This window comes from Pan troglodytes, chromosome X, assembly GCF_028858775.2.
Source record: "Pan troglodytes isolate AG18354 chromosome X, NHGRI_mPanTro3-v2.0_pri, whole genome shotgun sequence".
In the NCBI taxonomy this organism is placed as follows: Eukaryota; Metazoa; Chordata; class Mammalia; order Primates; family Hominidae; genus Pan; species Pan troglodytes.
In genome coordinates this window covers 75,751,985-75,767,491 of record NC_072421.2, presented here as the reverse complement: position 1 = coordinate 75,767,491, position 15,507 = coordinate 75,751,985, and the positions used below count along the sequence as shown (strand labels likewise).

Below are 15,507 nucleotides of genomic sequence, written 5' to 3'. Positions count from 1 at the left end.
AAAAAAGTAGAGAAAGATAAGAGGCTTGAAAATTAGGCAACTGCTCTATTATGGGGTTCTATATGCCAATAATGGTTGCGATTTATCCTATAGGTAATAGGAAGCCATGGAAAAGTTAAGCAGAGAATTATGTGATTAGATTTTCATTTTAGAGAAGGATCATTCTGGAGGCAGTGTGGAAGATGATAGTGTAGTAGGGTGGAGTGATACAGGAGGGAGGACTATCAGCTGGGAGGCTACTGCAATTGCAAAAGTAGTGCAATAGAGAGTCTGAATTAAGACATGAATACTGGGGGCAAAGATAAAAGAGGCAGCTCCAAGATACATTCAGGAGGGTAGGGCCTCCTAACAAGATGTATAGGATAAAGGAGACGACTAGGATGACTTAAAGGTATCTGGCTTGGGCCAGTGGATAGATAGATGGTGGCGTCATTAACTGATATCAGAAAGAGAGGAGGAAATCAGGAGGAAATTAAGAGGTTAAAGTGGAGGGAAAGGAGAGATGATAAATTCAGTGCTGGACCTATTGATTTTTGAGATGGCTGTAGGATATTAATATTCAAAAAGCAGTTAAATATAGGTGTTATTAGTTTCTAGTGAAAAGCTTTGCTCTATAAAATAAAAACTCAAAATTATAATTAAAAGTAATTCAGCATAGAAAATCTCTCTTTAAATTGTCTACAATAGTTAAATCTTTCACTTATTTTAATGAACATATTTTTATTTCTTCCTTTAGCTTGATAATTGATGACTGTGTATTTGGGTGAAAATGTGAAATGTACCCATGGCATGGAAAGTTTCTAAGAGTCTGATAATTCTAGTTGGCTAGCTGGTTCTTAGGGATGGAGGAAATCACTAGCATAAATGATCCAAAACAGAAGTGGGGAAATAAATTATATTTGGTTTTGGATAATACTATATAACATTTTCCATGAAAAAAAAATGCAGAATAGTCAAACCACATATAGTTGAGACATATAGTATTGAAAGACATGCAATATAACAGTAGCCACCATCAAATGAAGGCTTTTGTGTCCTTGTGTTTTTAAAGAAGGCCTCTTTTAAACTTTAATTTCCCTCCCCTGGGGTGATTTTAGGGTTAAGAAAATGACTGTAAATAATTTAAACTTTCCAACTAAAGGGGAAGATGGAGAACAGAACAGTGGTTTCCAGGGGTTAGAGGTAGGGAAAATGGTAGCAAGAGGGAGTTTTTTAGGGGTAACAGGGCTGCGCTATGTCCTGGTTGTGTTGGTGTTAAACAAATCTATACATGTGTTAACATTCACAAAACTAAAAAAAAATTTCATAGAACTATATACCCAAAAAAAGTCTATTTTACTAGATGATTATTTTTTAAAACAAAAAAAACTATTAAATAAGATTAAAAATTCAGTTCCTTGGTTGCACTAGCCACATTTCAAGTGTTCATTGGCCAATGTGGTTAGCCCTACCAGACAGGGCGGATACACAGTATTTCCATCATCACAGACCATTCTTGGGTGGTATTGCTCTAGGTACTACTATACTTTTTCTGATAAAGTACCAAAGTAAAGGATTCTTGCCCTTTAAATACGTTGTATCTGGTACATCTTAAACAAGACCTGGTTCCCCCGCACCCACCCCCCCCAAAAAATGTCAATTTACCAACATAGCCAATCAGAAATTGTTGTCATTTTAAAAGCAAAAATCACTTCCTCAGGCCAGGTGGCACACGCCTGTAATCCTAGCACTTTGGGATGCCGAGGTGGTTGGGCAGATAGCTTGAGCTCAGGAATTCCAGACCAGTCTGGGCAACATGGTGGAACCCTGTCTCTACAAAAAATACAAAAATTACCCAGGCATGGTGACACACTCCTGTAGTCCCAGCTGCTCAAGGGGCTGAGGTGGGAGGATTGCCTGAGCCTGAAGGTCAAGGCTGCAGTGAGCCAAAGTCGTGCCACTGCACTCCAGCCTGGGTGGCAGAGTGACACTGTCTCAAAAAAAAAAATCACTTTGTCACTGGATGGTTTGCTATACTTTCTAACTGCTTTAGCCTATCTTTTATTTATAAAAGGCATAAGAAAACTATGCATAAAATACTACACAAAAGAGAAGTCAAAGTACCCTACGCTATTTGCATGCTGCAGATGAGAAAACACTTCCTTTAGTAAATTCTATTTCTGTTTTAAAAGCTGACCAACCACACTCGGCACAAACAAAAGTATCCCTCTTTGGGGTAACAGCACTCAACTTTTCCTCTGAATGTTAGATAGCAAAGAGACTTTTCAAACCTAAGGTCTCAAAGGAAACAAATTCACAGTACAGCTCTGGGTGCTAAATCTTTGGGCAGGAAGTCAAAATGGTACTTATTGGCTGGGCGTGGTGGCTCACACCTGTAATCCCAGCACTTTGGGAGGCTGAGGTGTGCGGATCACTTGAGGTCACAGTTTGAGGCCAGCCTAGCCAATGCAGGGAAACCCGTCTCTACCAAAAATACAAAAATTAGCTGGGCGTGGTGGTGGGTGCCTGTAATCCCAGCTACTCGGGAGGCTGAGGCAGGAGAATCACTTGAAGAACCACTTGAAGAATCACTTGAAGAACCTTGGGAGGTGGAGGTTGCAGTGAGCCGACATTGCACCACTGCACTCCAGGCTGGGCGGCAAAACAAGACTTCGCCTCAAAAAAAAAAAAAAAGGTACTTATGTATTCAACAAATATTTACTGAATGTCCATTATGTGCCCGGCACTATGCTAGCTGCTAGAGATACAGTGATGAGCAAAACCAGGCAGACTCCATAGAGCTGGAAACTGCTGGCGGCAGTCTGATTCCGGGTCTGTGCTGCTCTCCTTTCATATGTCCTCTAACCCCAACCCCTGCTCCAAAAATAACCTCCCTTCTCTGCCCTACCCCACCTTCCTCATTCCCCACATTGCTCCAATATTTCGACAGCTTGTCTTTTTCTCTTAATCTTTTATTAGGAACCAATGTTGTTATTTTTATTTTCAGAGGAACTATTTTTCCATTATATCAATCGTTCCTCTGGGCCGGAGTGGGGGCTCATGCCTGTAATCCCAGCACTTTGGGAGGCCGAGGTGGGTGTATCACTTAAGGCCAGGAGTTCGAGACCAGCCTGGCCAACATGGTGAAACCCCGTCTCTACTAAAAATGTAAAAATTATCTGGGCATGGTGGCGGGCGCCTGTAATCCCAGCTACTCAAGAGGCTGAGGCACAAGAATCGCTTGAACCCGGGAGGCGGAGGTCGTGCCACTGCACTCCAGCCTGGACAAGAGAGTGAAACTCCGTCTCGGAAAAAAAAAAAGTTCCTCTGAAAATAAATGTAACAGCCTACAAATTATAAATATAGCTCATAGGAAAGACTGAAGATGGAGGACTATTCACTGTATTTTGATGAAGGCAGTAGTGGGAGAGAAAAAAGGAAAATATACCAAACGTACTCTGTGGCCTTCATAGTATTAATGGTGGTGTGGAGTGCTGACTGTCACAGAGATTGTAAAGATCGATTCTTTTAATTTTTGTGGTGTTCTGTGTCTCTTGAAATGTCAAACATGAAATTCAGGCACAGTATACTTTATTTGCATATGATTTCTGTATAATTTGCATAAACCCACAAAGACTGCATCTTCTATTCTTAGGCAATATGAAAGCTAGAACCTTAAACAAATCACCCTAACTCTGAGGGCTTCAGTTTCCTGAGAGACTAGATAAAATAATCTTTTCAGTTCTAACTTTCTATATAAGCTAAAAAACTATGTTACTACCACTTCTTAGGTTGTCATCAGTACATGTTTTCTCTTCTGTATTCTTTCTTATTTGATAGGGAAAGGTCCCTCAAAAATTCATATGTTGAAATGCTAATTCCCAAGGTGATAATATTGGCAGGGAGCCTTTGAGAGGTGATTAGGTAATGAAGACAGAGTCCTCAAGATTGGGATTTGTGCCCTTATAAAAGAGGTCCCAGAGAGCTACCCTGTCCCTTCCACCATGTGAGGACACAGGGAGAAGGCACAATACATGAACCAGGAAGTCAATCCTCACCAGACATCAAATTTGCCAGCACCTTGATTTTGGACTTCCCAGCTTCCAGAATTGTGAGAAATACATTTCTGTTGTTTATAAGCCACCCACTTTATGGTATTTTCTTATAGCTGCCTGAACAGACTAAGACAAAGGTGATCCAGGTTCCTATATGAAGGCCAGGAAATTGAATAAATTGCCCAAGGAACCCAACAAGAAAATGAAAGAGCTAGGATTCAAATGCAGGTGTATGTAACTCCAAAGTCTACACTCTTTACGTCTATAAATGATTATGCTAAATAATCTACAATTTCCTTGGAAAACTAAAATTCTATGCCTATGATTTGAGCAATTTATGGCTTATAAATAATCTGAAAAGTATACAATATTTCTAGTGTTTGAACCAAATTTTAATTGTTTGTTTTTTCCTCTCACATTTCACATATTCTCCCATGCTAGTTTAAATTTGAAATGATTTTAAAACACATTTGAGTTTTTAACAGAACTGACAATCAGAACATTCTAATATTTCCACATTTTTAAAAGTCACTATGGGAAAATAACTTAGCTCAAGTTTTAGCACATTGAAATTCCTTTTTATCCCCCAGGAATCAATTTATATATGATCATAATAAATTCAGGTTAGCATGCTGCTCAGTGTGGGAATCTTCAGATAGTTTAAAGCTTACTTTCTTACATTTTCATATAACAACTCAACATAAAGGTTATAAGAGATTTTTCACAGCTTGAAAGGATTCTGTTATTTTACAGATGTGGAGACTGAAGTCAGAAAAGTGACATGATTAATCAATTATCCTGAATTTCTAATATGTTTGATTCACCACCCATAATATATTTTTGAATCAACTAAAAATTATTTATAATATACAAAAAGACCATCACTTATAATACATACAGTCTCAATACAAATTCCATTATGGTTTGCTGAAAAATATAATGTATTTACATTAATAGGGTAACACTCTATTTGATGCTTCAATATAGAATATTGAAAATTAAAATATTGTAAGAGGAAGCCATCAAGCTCCATGAACATTTATCCTATTTGAGTAACCTAAATAAAGGTTACCACTTTAAAACTATTATATCAGATTATAAACTAGAAAAAGACAATCCTTAGACACTAAATAATAGTCCAAAATCAATCTAAAAATTCAAAAATCAAATATTTTAAGATGAAAAAGATGCAGACATTCTGTTAGTTTTTATTACATTGTAGCATTGTTTTTCATGAACTAAACTATCTTTAAACTGAGTACTTTGTCAGCATTCTCATTTCTAATATATTCTCATTCTCTCTCTCTCTCTTTCTCTCTTTCTTTTTAAAAGACAAGGTCTTGCTATGTTGCCCAAGCTGTTCTCAAACTCCTGGTCTCAAGCAATCCTCCCACCTTGGCCTCCCAAAGTACTGGGATTACAGCATGAACCACTATGCCTGGCCATTTCTAATGTATTTTCACTTTGCTTCGAACATTATATGACAAATGTATGACTGTTCGCTATAAAAATTTAAACACAAAAATATACAAAAGAAATAGTGAAAGTCCCTCTTTACACCATTCCTTCACTGCTAAATTTTTTATCTTGGATTTGACCTTCCTTTGGTCCTCAGAATAGAGTTCAGCTAAATCAGAAACCTAATCCTCTTTGAAGCTGACTCGACATCTTCATGGATAAATGATTATTACCTACTAATTTATAATAATAAAAATGCCTATGTTACTCTAATATAATATTGGTGACAGAGCACGTTTGAAAAACAGAATATTCAATGCACTGTCATTTGCCAGAAAAAGCTAAGAAGCCAAAAAAAGAGTCCCATATAGAAAGAAAAATATTAGATGGGGCTCTGTATATTGATGTGGAACAATATCTAAGATATATTTGCTAATTTAAAAAAAAGCAAGGTGCAGAATGATGTGCATAGTATGCTTCCATTTTTAGAAAAAGTGGACACACACACATCAAGTATATATACTTATGTACATGTAAATAGCTTTGGCTGGGCACGGTGGCTCATGCCTGTAAGCCCAGCACTTCGGAAGGCCGAGGCAGGCAGATCACCTGAGTTCAGGAGTTCGAGACCAGCCTGGCCAACATGGCAAAACTTGTCTCTACTAAAAGTACAAAAATTAGCCAGGCATGGTGACAGGCACCTGTAATCCCAGCTACTCAGGAGGCTGAGGCAGGAGAATCAGTTGAACCCGGGTGGCGGAGGTTGCAGTGAGCCGAGATCGCACCACTGCACTCCAGCCTGGGTGACAAGAGCGAGACTCCATCTCAAAAAATAATAAAAAAAAAGTTTTATATTAATAGTCTTTCTGGAAGGATACATATACATAGGACAACTGGTTTTCCTTGGGAGAGGAATTTTACTCTGTGTATGTGTTACTTTTTCAATAATAAAAACACCAATTAATTGTAAGGGGAGTAAGGAATGTATTTATTGATCCAAAGGAGGAATTTAGTAACTGCTAGCATTGATGTGGTCATTTTTATTTTATTTTATTTATTTACTTTTTGAGTTGGAGTCTCGCTCTGTTGCCCAGGCTGGAGTGCAGTGGCATGAACTCGGCTCACTGCAACCTCCACCTCCAGGGTTCAAGCAATTCTGCCTTGGCCTCTTGAGTAGCTGGGATTACAGGCGCGCGACACCACGCCCAACTAATTTTTGTATTTCAAGTACAGACAGGGTTTCACCATGTTGGTCAGGCTGGTCTCGAACTCCTGACCTCGTGATCCGTGATGTGGTCATTTTTCTAAAGGATAGTCTATATTAAGAGAATGGACTATAGCCTTTATCTAATTAAAGAGGAAAAGCACTCAAAAAGTTAGTGTTGTAAGTTTCAGGGACAAACTAATTTGTTAATAAGGCATTAACCTTTGGAATCATTCAGTACTTATATCTAATTAAATTTGTTTTTATACTTCCACTTTCAAAAAGGCCAAACAACCCCGGAGAAAGATCTTCACATTATCTGCCTATTTTACTTTTCCTTTGAACAGACCACCAGGGTGATTAAATTAAACTTCAGGTTAATCCCTTTAAAGTCTACAGTCTTAACACTGGCAGGACAAACAAGAAAATTACATTTATTTACTGTATAACTTAGGACACAATTCCCAAAATGCATTTAAATTCTAAAGTTGCAAAGGCAAATAGTCATATTCTATTTATTCCAAAATTAGAGATTTCCTGACTATTCACTCTTTTTGAATTCTGTTAATTAATCTGTTCTGCTGTTGCATTTTCCAATAAAACAACTTTACTCAATTTAATATCACAATTATACTACTTCATTCCAAACACTACCAAGAGCTCCTTGACTTAGTTGAAACACTCTTCTCCCCAAATCTGATTTCTAAATTAACTGCACCTGAGGCTTAATTATAATCCTAGAAGTTATGATTCAGAAATATTATTTTTTGTGTACATTTCTTTTTTAACTTTTCTTTTAAGTTCAGGGGTATATGTGCAGGTTTGTGATATAGGTAAACTTGTGTCATAGGGGTTTGTTGTACAGATTATTCTGTCACCCAGGTATTAAGCCTAGTTCCCATTAATTATTTGCAGAAATTTTAAGCTTTAACATTCTTTAAAAAGTAATCCATATTTATGTATGATCATGTTGAACTACATTCTGACTATAAATTATGTTTGGGCAAAGACAGCTTTCTATATGATGTCTAGAAAGAGGTGAATTCACACTTTGTAGTGTCTGAAACTTAAACAATTTGAAGGGCCTTCTTTAAAAAAAAGAATACAAAACCATAAACACAAAATTTTGTACAAAAGAAAATATTCTGAGCGCATAACAAAAATCATAAGTTATATGGCCAGGTGCAGTGGCTCACACCTGTAATCCCAGCACTTTGGAAGGTGAAGGGGGGCGGATCATCTGAGGTCAGGAGTTTGAAACTAGCCTGGCCAACATGGTGAAACCCTGTCTCTACTAAAAATACAAAAATTAGCTGGGCATGATGCCACGTGCCTGTAATGCCAGCTACTCGGGAGGCTGAGACAGGAGAATCACTTGAACCCAGGAGGCGAAGGTTGCAGTGAGCCGAGATCCCACCATCGCATTCCAGTACAGATGACAGAGCAAGATTCCGTCTCAAAATAAAATTTAAAAAAATTTAAATCACAAGTTATAAATTTTTAAAGCTAACAAATATCATAAAAATCCATAACAATAACATTTTTATTAATAATGCCTGATATACCTCTCTGATAGTTTCTTTTCCTATGTTTTTGGCTGTATATTCTTTAGTGCTTCATTTGACGACTTTATAAAATCACTTGTATATAAAGAAAATAAAAATAGTTCAGTCTTTTCTCTAGATAAAAATTTTTAAAATTAATGATAGTTTAGAAAAGTTCCTTTCAACATAACAACTAGGCATTGATACATTTTTAAAGCTACTGTCAAATTTGAGAAAACTGTTGAGTTTCTTTCATATATGAGCTGTAAGATTTCAGGGCATTTCAAATTTACTTGTGAAGTGACTAATCTTACATATTCTTTGAACTGGTAACATTCATTTACCAGTTTTACACTGAGCCCCGCATCTTCATGTCATGATGCTTAGTGAGTTGGCCCCATGAGTAGTAGGGGTGTTCCAAGAAGCCATCCCTATATCAGAATTCCTAGCAAAAACTCCACTATACACAGAAGTGACAAAGAACCACCTATAGCCAAATAGCCTACTAACCCCAAACTAAACATATCCCCAACTCAACCTCCCCTTAGTCACATCCCCAAAAAGCTCATGGCCATTCCAATATCACACTAACACAAAGGGGAGGTCTAACAGAAGAGTCATTGAAGTAGAAATGGACAATGGCCTTGAAGGGTTGTGGTTAAATTTTTTTTAATTTTTCAAATTGTACAAAAACACATGACCATATAAACACATTGCTGATACTCCTTCCAGAGTCTTAGAAGAAGGTCACTGCAAATGAGGAGCTCTGAAACTTAAGCTTCATTAACTTCACAGAAAATCTGTCTCTGGCCCCAGAACACTTCACACTTAGTAAAATATTTTTTTAAAAAAGAATAAAGGTTACTAACATAAGGGCTTTTGACTGAAAGAGGAGAAGCAGAGCTGAAAAAGGCAGAACAAGTGTGTTTTCTTTTATTTTTAGCAATCAAATTATGAATTTGCCCTGGAAAGTAGTCTTGAGTATCTGTCACTGGAATTTGTATAAATCACTGTTGACAACACAAAGTGCTTTCACATTATATTGCTGCTATTCTTCATTTTCAGTGTAATCAAAATTCAATTGCATTTGTTTGACCTTAAACAGACCTTATTAAGCAGTGGTGAACTTTGGGAAGATGCAGCGGAAATAGCCATCTTACATATGAGTGTGATGCAAACAGGCTGTTTTGGGAAGCAAGAATGTATTTGCAAATATCAAAGCAGAATCTAGTTTTATAGTTATACATGGATATGTTGGCAGAGACAAATATTCACCTACAATAGTTTGCTAGACAGAGAGTTGAGGGTTTTGGAAAATACTTTAGCTGTCAGTGGACAATAAGTACCTAAGTCATTTGGCAAAAAATTACATGAACTAGTTTCCAAATGGTTAAAACAGCTTTACTGCAATTAGCACAGACACTACTATATAATTAGTAAGGTTCAGCTTCTGTTCTGGCCCTCAACACCAGCCCCACCTTAGATCAAGTGGAGGAGGTTTAATTAGTTTCATCTGAGGATAAATCAAATTCATGTGTCATACTTATTACTCAATGAAATTAAGCAACTCATTTTTAAAGCATTAGCATTGAGTTTGCAGAGCTACTTTTACTATTCTCTTTACTAATCAACAAACTGCAAAATATGCCTAACTTTTGCATAGACATGATTAGGGGAAAATATTTTTATATAAATTTGAATATTTTGAAGATAAATACGTAAAATAATTACCTGTCATCTCTCAGCTTTTCCAACTTGGCTCTTTCCCCAAAGATCATTAAAGGCAACCGTATCCCTGTTCGGGGATGTTGCCGGGAAGAAGCAATGTGGGAGCCTCTAAGACTGGAATTACGCCAAGGTAGATGGTGAATACAAGAAAAAAAAATCTACCTTTGGAGCATGTGAAAACGGAAAGTTCATATCTAAGTAGTCACATGGATGTCAACAGTACAGAAAACTTAGGAGAAGGAATATATGCTATGTAAATAAAACTTTTCTAGCCACAGCTATCAACATAGTCTTAGCTAATCAGAGTGTAGAGTCAACAAACGAGAAACTGCTTTTTCCCTCATACAAATAGTAATATGGACCCAAAGTTTACTCTCTGGCCAAGATGACTATAAAACTTAGACATGGAAAAAATCACCTACAGTTTCAGATTAGGAAGAGAAGAATTGTCCACATATTAGCACCACACTTCATAGGACTCTTGAATTAAGGAAATGTATCAGACTTCATAGACAGTAATGATGGGCTAATTAGCCAATTTGGGGTAATAAAAACAAGGCAAACTGAAACCAATCTACTCAAGATCTTATAATAAATCAGAATTTTAGGTAAGAATACTGCAGAGATAAAGTATAAATTCTGTATTTCACTAAAGAGCCAAAACCATTTTGAAACCTCTGAAAAATAAATGGTAAAAGTTAATGTTTAGATCAAGAATAGTTAAAAAGTAGAGCTCTCACAAGTATCTGATCTGGAGACACAAAATATTCTAGTTCCAATGTAATCATTCACGCCCTTAAAAATATGATGAGCTTCTGATAATTAGAAAGAATCCATCTTGTCCCTAATTTTGAATTTTGTGCTAAATCTGATGTCCAGTTGGACAAAGCTTTCATTGTGATATTAACATCTGCTCCTGGTAGTATGTCAAAAAATGTATTGCATGTGGATCTCAACTAGTCATAGGAAAACCATTCTGGTATTGATGCAAGCTGATCAAATTCCAAAGTGGCATTAACTTCCCGCCATTACTGTAATGAACATTGCATAAAAGCAAAATTACAGAGAACCTCCAGCAAATAGAATTACCACCAATATAAAGTTGTTTTAATGATAAAATAACATTAAAATGATAAGTATATTACACAAATGAGAATACAACTCAGCTAAAATGACATATCCATTACTGACTCATTAAGGCCTGGCAGTAAAAATAAACATGTTTAAGGGTAAGCAATTCAGGCTGGGCGTGGTGGCTCATGCCTGTAATCCCAATACTGTGGGAGGCCGAGGCGGGCGGATCACCTGAGGTCAGGAGTTCCAGGCCAGCCTGGCCAACATGGTGAAACCCCGTTTCTACTAAAAGTACAAAAAATTACCCAGGAATGGTGACGTGCACCTGCAGTCCCAGCTACTTGGGAGGCTGAGTCATGATAATTGCTTGAACCCAGGAGCCAGAGGTTGCAGTGAGCTGAGATGGCACCACTGCACTCCAGCCTGGGCGACAGAGTGAGATTCCATCTAAAAAAAAATTTAAAAAAATTAAAAAAAAAGTAAGCATAATATTTAAGCAAAGCTTCTGTATGTTATTGTCAATACAGTAGGAATCCTCAAGCTTTTGGCATGAGATATTGTTAATTCTTTGGATCCTGAGATACAAGTTGGAGAGAAATGAGAAAAAAATATGTTCAAAAACAAACTAAATAAAGCATAGGAAAGAGTACTGAAATTATATACACTACAATTAGTGCTGAGAATTGCGAAGAGTGACAAGGGAAAGGGGCGGGCAGGGGTGGTGGCAGGGGGTGGCCAAAAGGCTTAGAAATGGCAACTGGTATGGAGATATACTAGGAAGTTCCAATCCACTAGTCAGAGACATCTACCTTAACAGAATACAATAGGCAGGAAGGCCTGGACCAACTCTTAGAATCATCAGCAAAACACATTATAAAATTCAACTGATGAGAATGGCATGCAAATAAATAGCAAGGATTTTTCTAGGTGATGGGTATAGGGTAGATTCTTGTACTATTAATAGTTGCTAGATGACGAGTTAGTGGGTGCAGCGCACCAGCACGGCACATGTATACATATGTAACTAACCTGCACAATGTGCACATGTACCCTAAAACTTAAAGTATAATAAAAAAAAATAGTTTCTCCACCTTTGTGTATGTTTGAAATTTTTAATGGAAAGTAAGTCTTCTTTGACCAAGTGAGGCTTACCCTGGGAATGCATGGCTGGCTCAACATTTGAAAATCAATCAGTGTAATTCACCATCTTAACAGACTAAAGGAGAAAAACCATATGATCATCTCTATATGCAGAAAAAGCACTTGACGAAATTCAACATCCATTCATGATGTTTAAAAAAACCCTCAGCAAACTAGTAACAGAAATAACTTAATTAATCTGATAAATAGTATCTACAAAACTCTACAACTAACACAATGCTAACTGTAAATGACTGAATGTTTCCCCCAACCATCGTTCACTCTCACCACTCCCAATCAAAATTGTAATGAAGGTTTGATAATACAAGGGAAAAAAAAAAGATATACAGACTACAAAGGAATAAATAAAACTATGTGGCCAGGTGCAGTGGCTCACACCTGCAATCCCAGCACTTTAAGAGGCCGAGGTGGACGGATCACTCAAGGTCTGGAGTTCAAGACCACCCTGGCCAACACGGCGAAACCCCAACTCTACTAAAAATACAAAAATTAGCCAGGTGTGGTGGCATGTGCCTGTAATCCCAGCTACTTGGGTGACTGAGGCATGAGAATTGCTTGAACCCAGGAGGTGGAGGTTGCAGTGAGCCAACATTGTGCCACTGTACTCCAGCCTGGGTCACAGAGTGAGACTATCTTAAAAAAAAAAAAACTATATACCTTGATGACATAATTACATAGAAAATCCCAAGAAATGTACAAAAAAGCTAATAGGTTTGATAAGTCAAGTTTAGCTACGTTCCAGGATACAAAGTCAACATACAAAAACCTCATAATGAACACCTGAAATTAAACTTAAATTTAAAATTTAAAAACAGTACCATTTATAACAGCATTCAAAAACATAAAGTACTTAAATATAAATCTAACAAAATATGTACAGAAACTGCATGCTGAAAACTATTGATTCCTGATAAAAGAAATCAAAGAATACCAACATAAATAGACATATACTATGTGCATGGATTGGAAAACTCAATATTGGTAAGATGTTACTTCTGTCCAAATGGATCTGTAGAATCAACACAATCTCAACGAAAATCCCAGCAGATATTTTTGTAGAAACTTATAAACTGATTCTAAAATTTATATGGAAAGTAAAAGGGCCTAGACTAACCAAAACAATTTTGAAAAAGAAGAAATTCAATAACAACAAAACAAAAAACCCAACTAAAAATTTGGCCAAAGGGTTTAACACACATTTCACCAAAGAAGGTATACAAATGCCTAATAAACACATGAAAAGATGCTCAATATCATTAGCCATTAAGGAAATGAGAATTAGTGATGTAATATTACACACCCATTAGAATGTCTATAATTTAAAAGACTGACAATACAAATTGTTGGAGGGAATGTGGAGAAAATGGAACACTTTCAAAGTGGAACACAAACACTGCTGGTGGGAAGATAAAATGGTATTTCCACTGTGGTAAATCATTTGGCAGTGTATCACTTACCAATGAGGACACCACGTATGGGCTCTGTCACAACTATTCAACTCTGTTGTAGTGAAAAAAGGGCTGTACACAATACGTAAATGAATGAGTGTGGCTGTGTTCTAATAAAACTGTATATTACTAAAACTTTACTTACAGACACAAAAATTTGAATTTCATGTGCTTTTCATAAGTTCCTAAATATTTTTTTAATTTTTTTCAATGGTGTAAAAATGTAAAAGGCATTCTTAGCTTATGAGCCATATGAAAGCAGTTGGCAAACTGGGTTTGGCCTGCAGATCATCATTTTCCAATCCCTGCCATATATGCATGAAGTTTCTTATGATAACCACAGGTACTTCATGCAGTATTCAGAAGGCTTTTTTATAACCTGAACTACATCTTTAACCACAGTATATCTAGAATGCTGTTGATGCTCAAGTAATGTTAAACAACAATAGAGTCTTCAACTTAAAGCCCTAGAGTCTGAAAAACAAACAAACAAAAAACCAATAATAGAGTCTTCCTTAGGCATATCATACAAGGTGTACTAGTAATTTTGGCTGGGCATGGTGGCTCACACCTGTAATCCCCGCACTCTGGGAGGCGCAGGTGGGAGGATCACTTGAGTCCAGGAGTTTGAGATCAGCCTGGACAACATAGTGAGACCCCCATCGCTACAAAAAATAAATTAAAAAATTAGCTGGCATGCAGCCGGGCACAGTGGCTCATGCCTGTAATCCCAACAGTTTGGAAGGCTGAGGTGGGCAGATCACCTGAGGTCAGGAGTTCAAGACCAGCCTGACCAACATGGAGAAACCCTGTCTCTACTAAAAATACAAAATTAGCTGGGAGTGGTGGCGCATGCCTGTAATCCCAGCTACTTGGAAGGCTGAGGCAGGAGAATTGCTTGAACCGGGAGGTGGAGGTTGTGGTGAGCTGAGATCGTGCCACTGTACTCCAGCCTGGGCAGCAAGAGCAAAACTCCATCTTAAAAAAAAAAAAATTAGCTAGCATGGTGGTGCACGCCTGTGGTCCTAGGTACTTGGGAGGCCGAGATGGGAGGATTGCTTGAGCCTGGGAAATCTAGGCTGCAGTGAGCTGTGATTTTGCCACTGCAATGCAGCCTGGGTGACAGAGCAAGACCCTGTCTGAAAAAAAAATTAAAAATAAAAACCAAAGTATACTAGTAATTCTCTAGACATTTTCCCTTTAAGTTTTAATTGCAAAATAATCACCATGTTATAAAAGAAAAAGAAAACCCTAACCCATCCCCTGAAAACATACATTTTAGTTCAGTATGAGATTCAGAGTAATAAACAGTATATAAATACTCATATACTTATAAAATATAAATCTATAAATATACAACCACAATATCAAGATTCCATGTTCAGATGTTTTTAAATTGAAAATACATCTTTTTTCTTTATGAGAGGAATTAATGGGTCAAAGAAAACTTATTTAGCTTCAAGATGAGAAGTACAATAGTTTTTATTGCCAAATGTGTCAGTGTGTCTGCTTCTATCTCATTGTTAGAAGTAATTTCTAGTAGAATTCTCTTCAATGGCATTTGACTTCAGTTTCCAAAGAGTAACTTACCTTAATGTGATGCACACCATTCACTTTTCCAATCTGCTGCTCAATGGTCCAAACACAGGAATTGCAAGTCATACCCTCAACAGAAATGGTAACAGAATTCACACCCATACTTGGATCCATTTTGATTTCCTCATTACATTCCTGTTAGAAACAATAAATTCATTAATTTCAGCCATGCAAATAATCTTTCCTCAACTTTTCCCCCACCTCCCCAATTAAAAATATGCTACATTTTATATATGCTCAAGTGTCATGTTTAAAAAATT

At 37.1% G+C, this 15,507-nt stretch overlaps 1 protein-coding gene across 12 annotated transcripts in view; it reads right to left on the bottom strand.

Annotated features, from left to right (window-relative positions):
- Positions 1–15,507, bottom strand: part of ATP7A (ATPase copper transporting alpha) — a 137,621-nt gene that overhangs the window by 63,305 nt on the left and 58,809 nt on the right. For all 12 annotated transcript variants that reach the window (XM_016943572.4, XM_016943571.3, XM_016943569.3 and 9 more), the window contains one exon: positions 15,242–15,382. In XM_016943572.4, coding sequence (XP_016799061.1) covers positions 15,242–15,361 — 120 coding nt within the window. In that variant the 5' untranslated portion in view covers positions 15,362–15,382. The remainder of the gene's footprint in view (positions 1–15,241; positions 15,383–15,507) is intronic.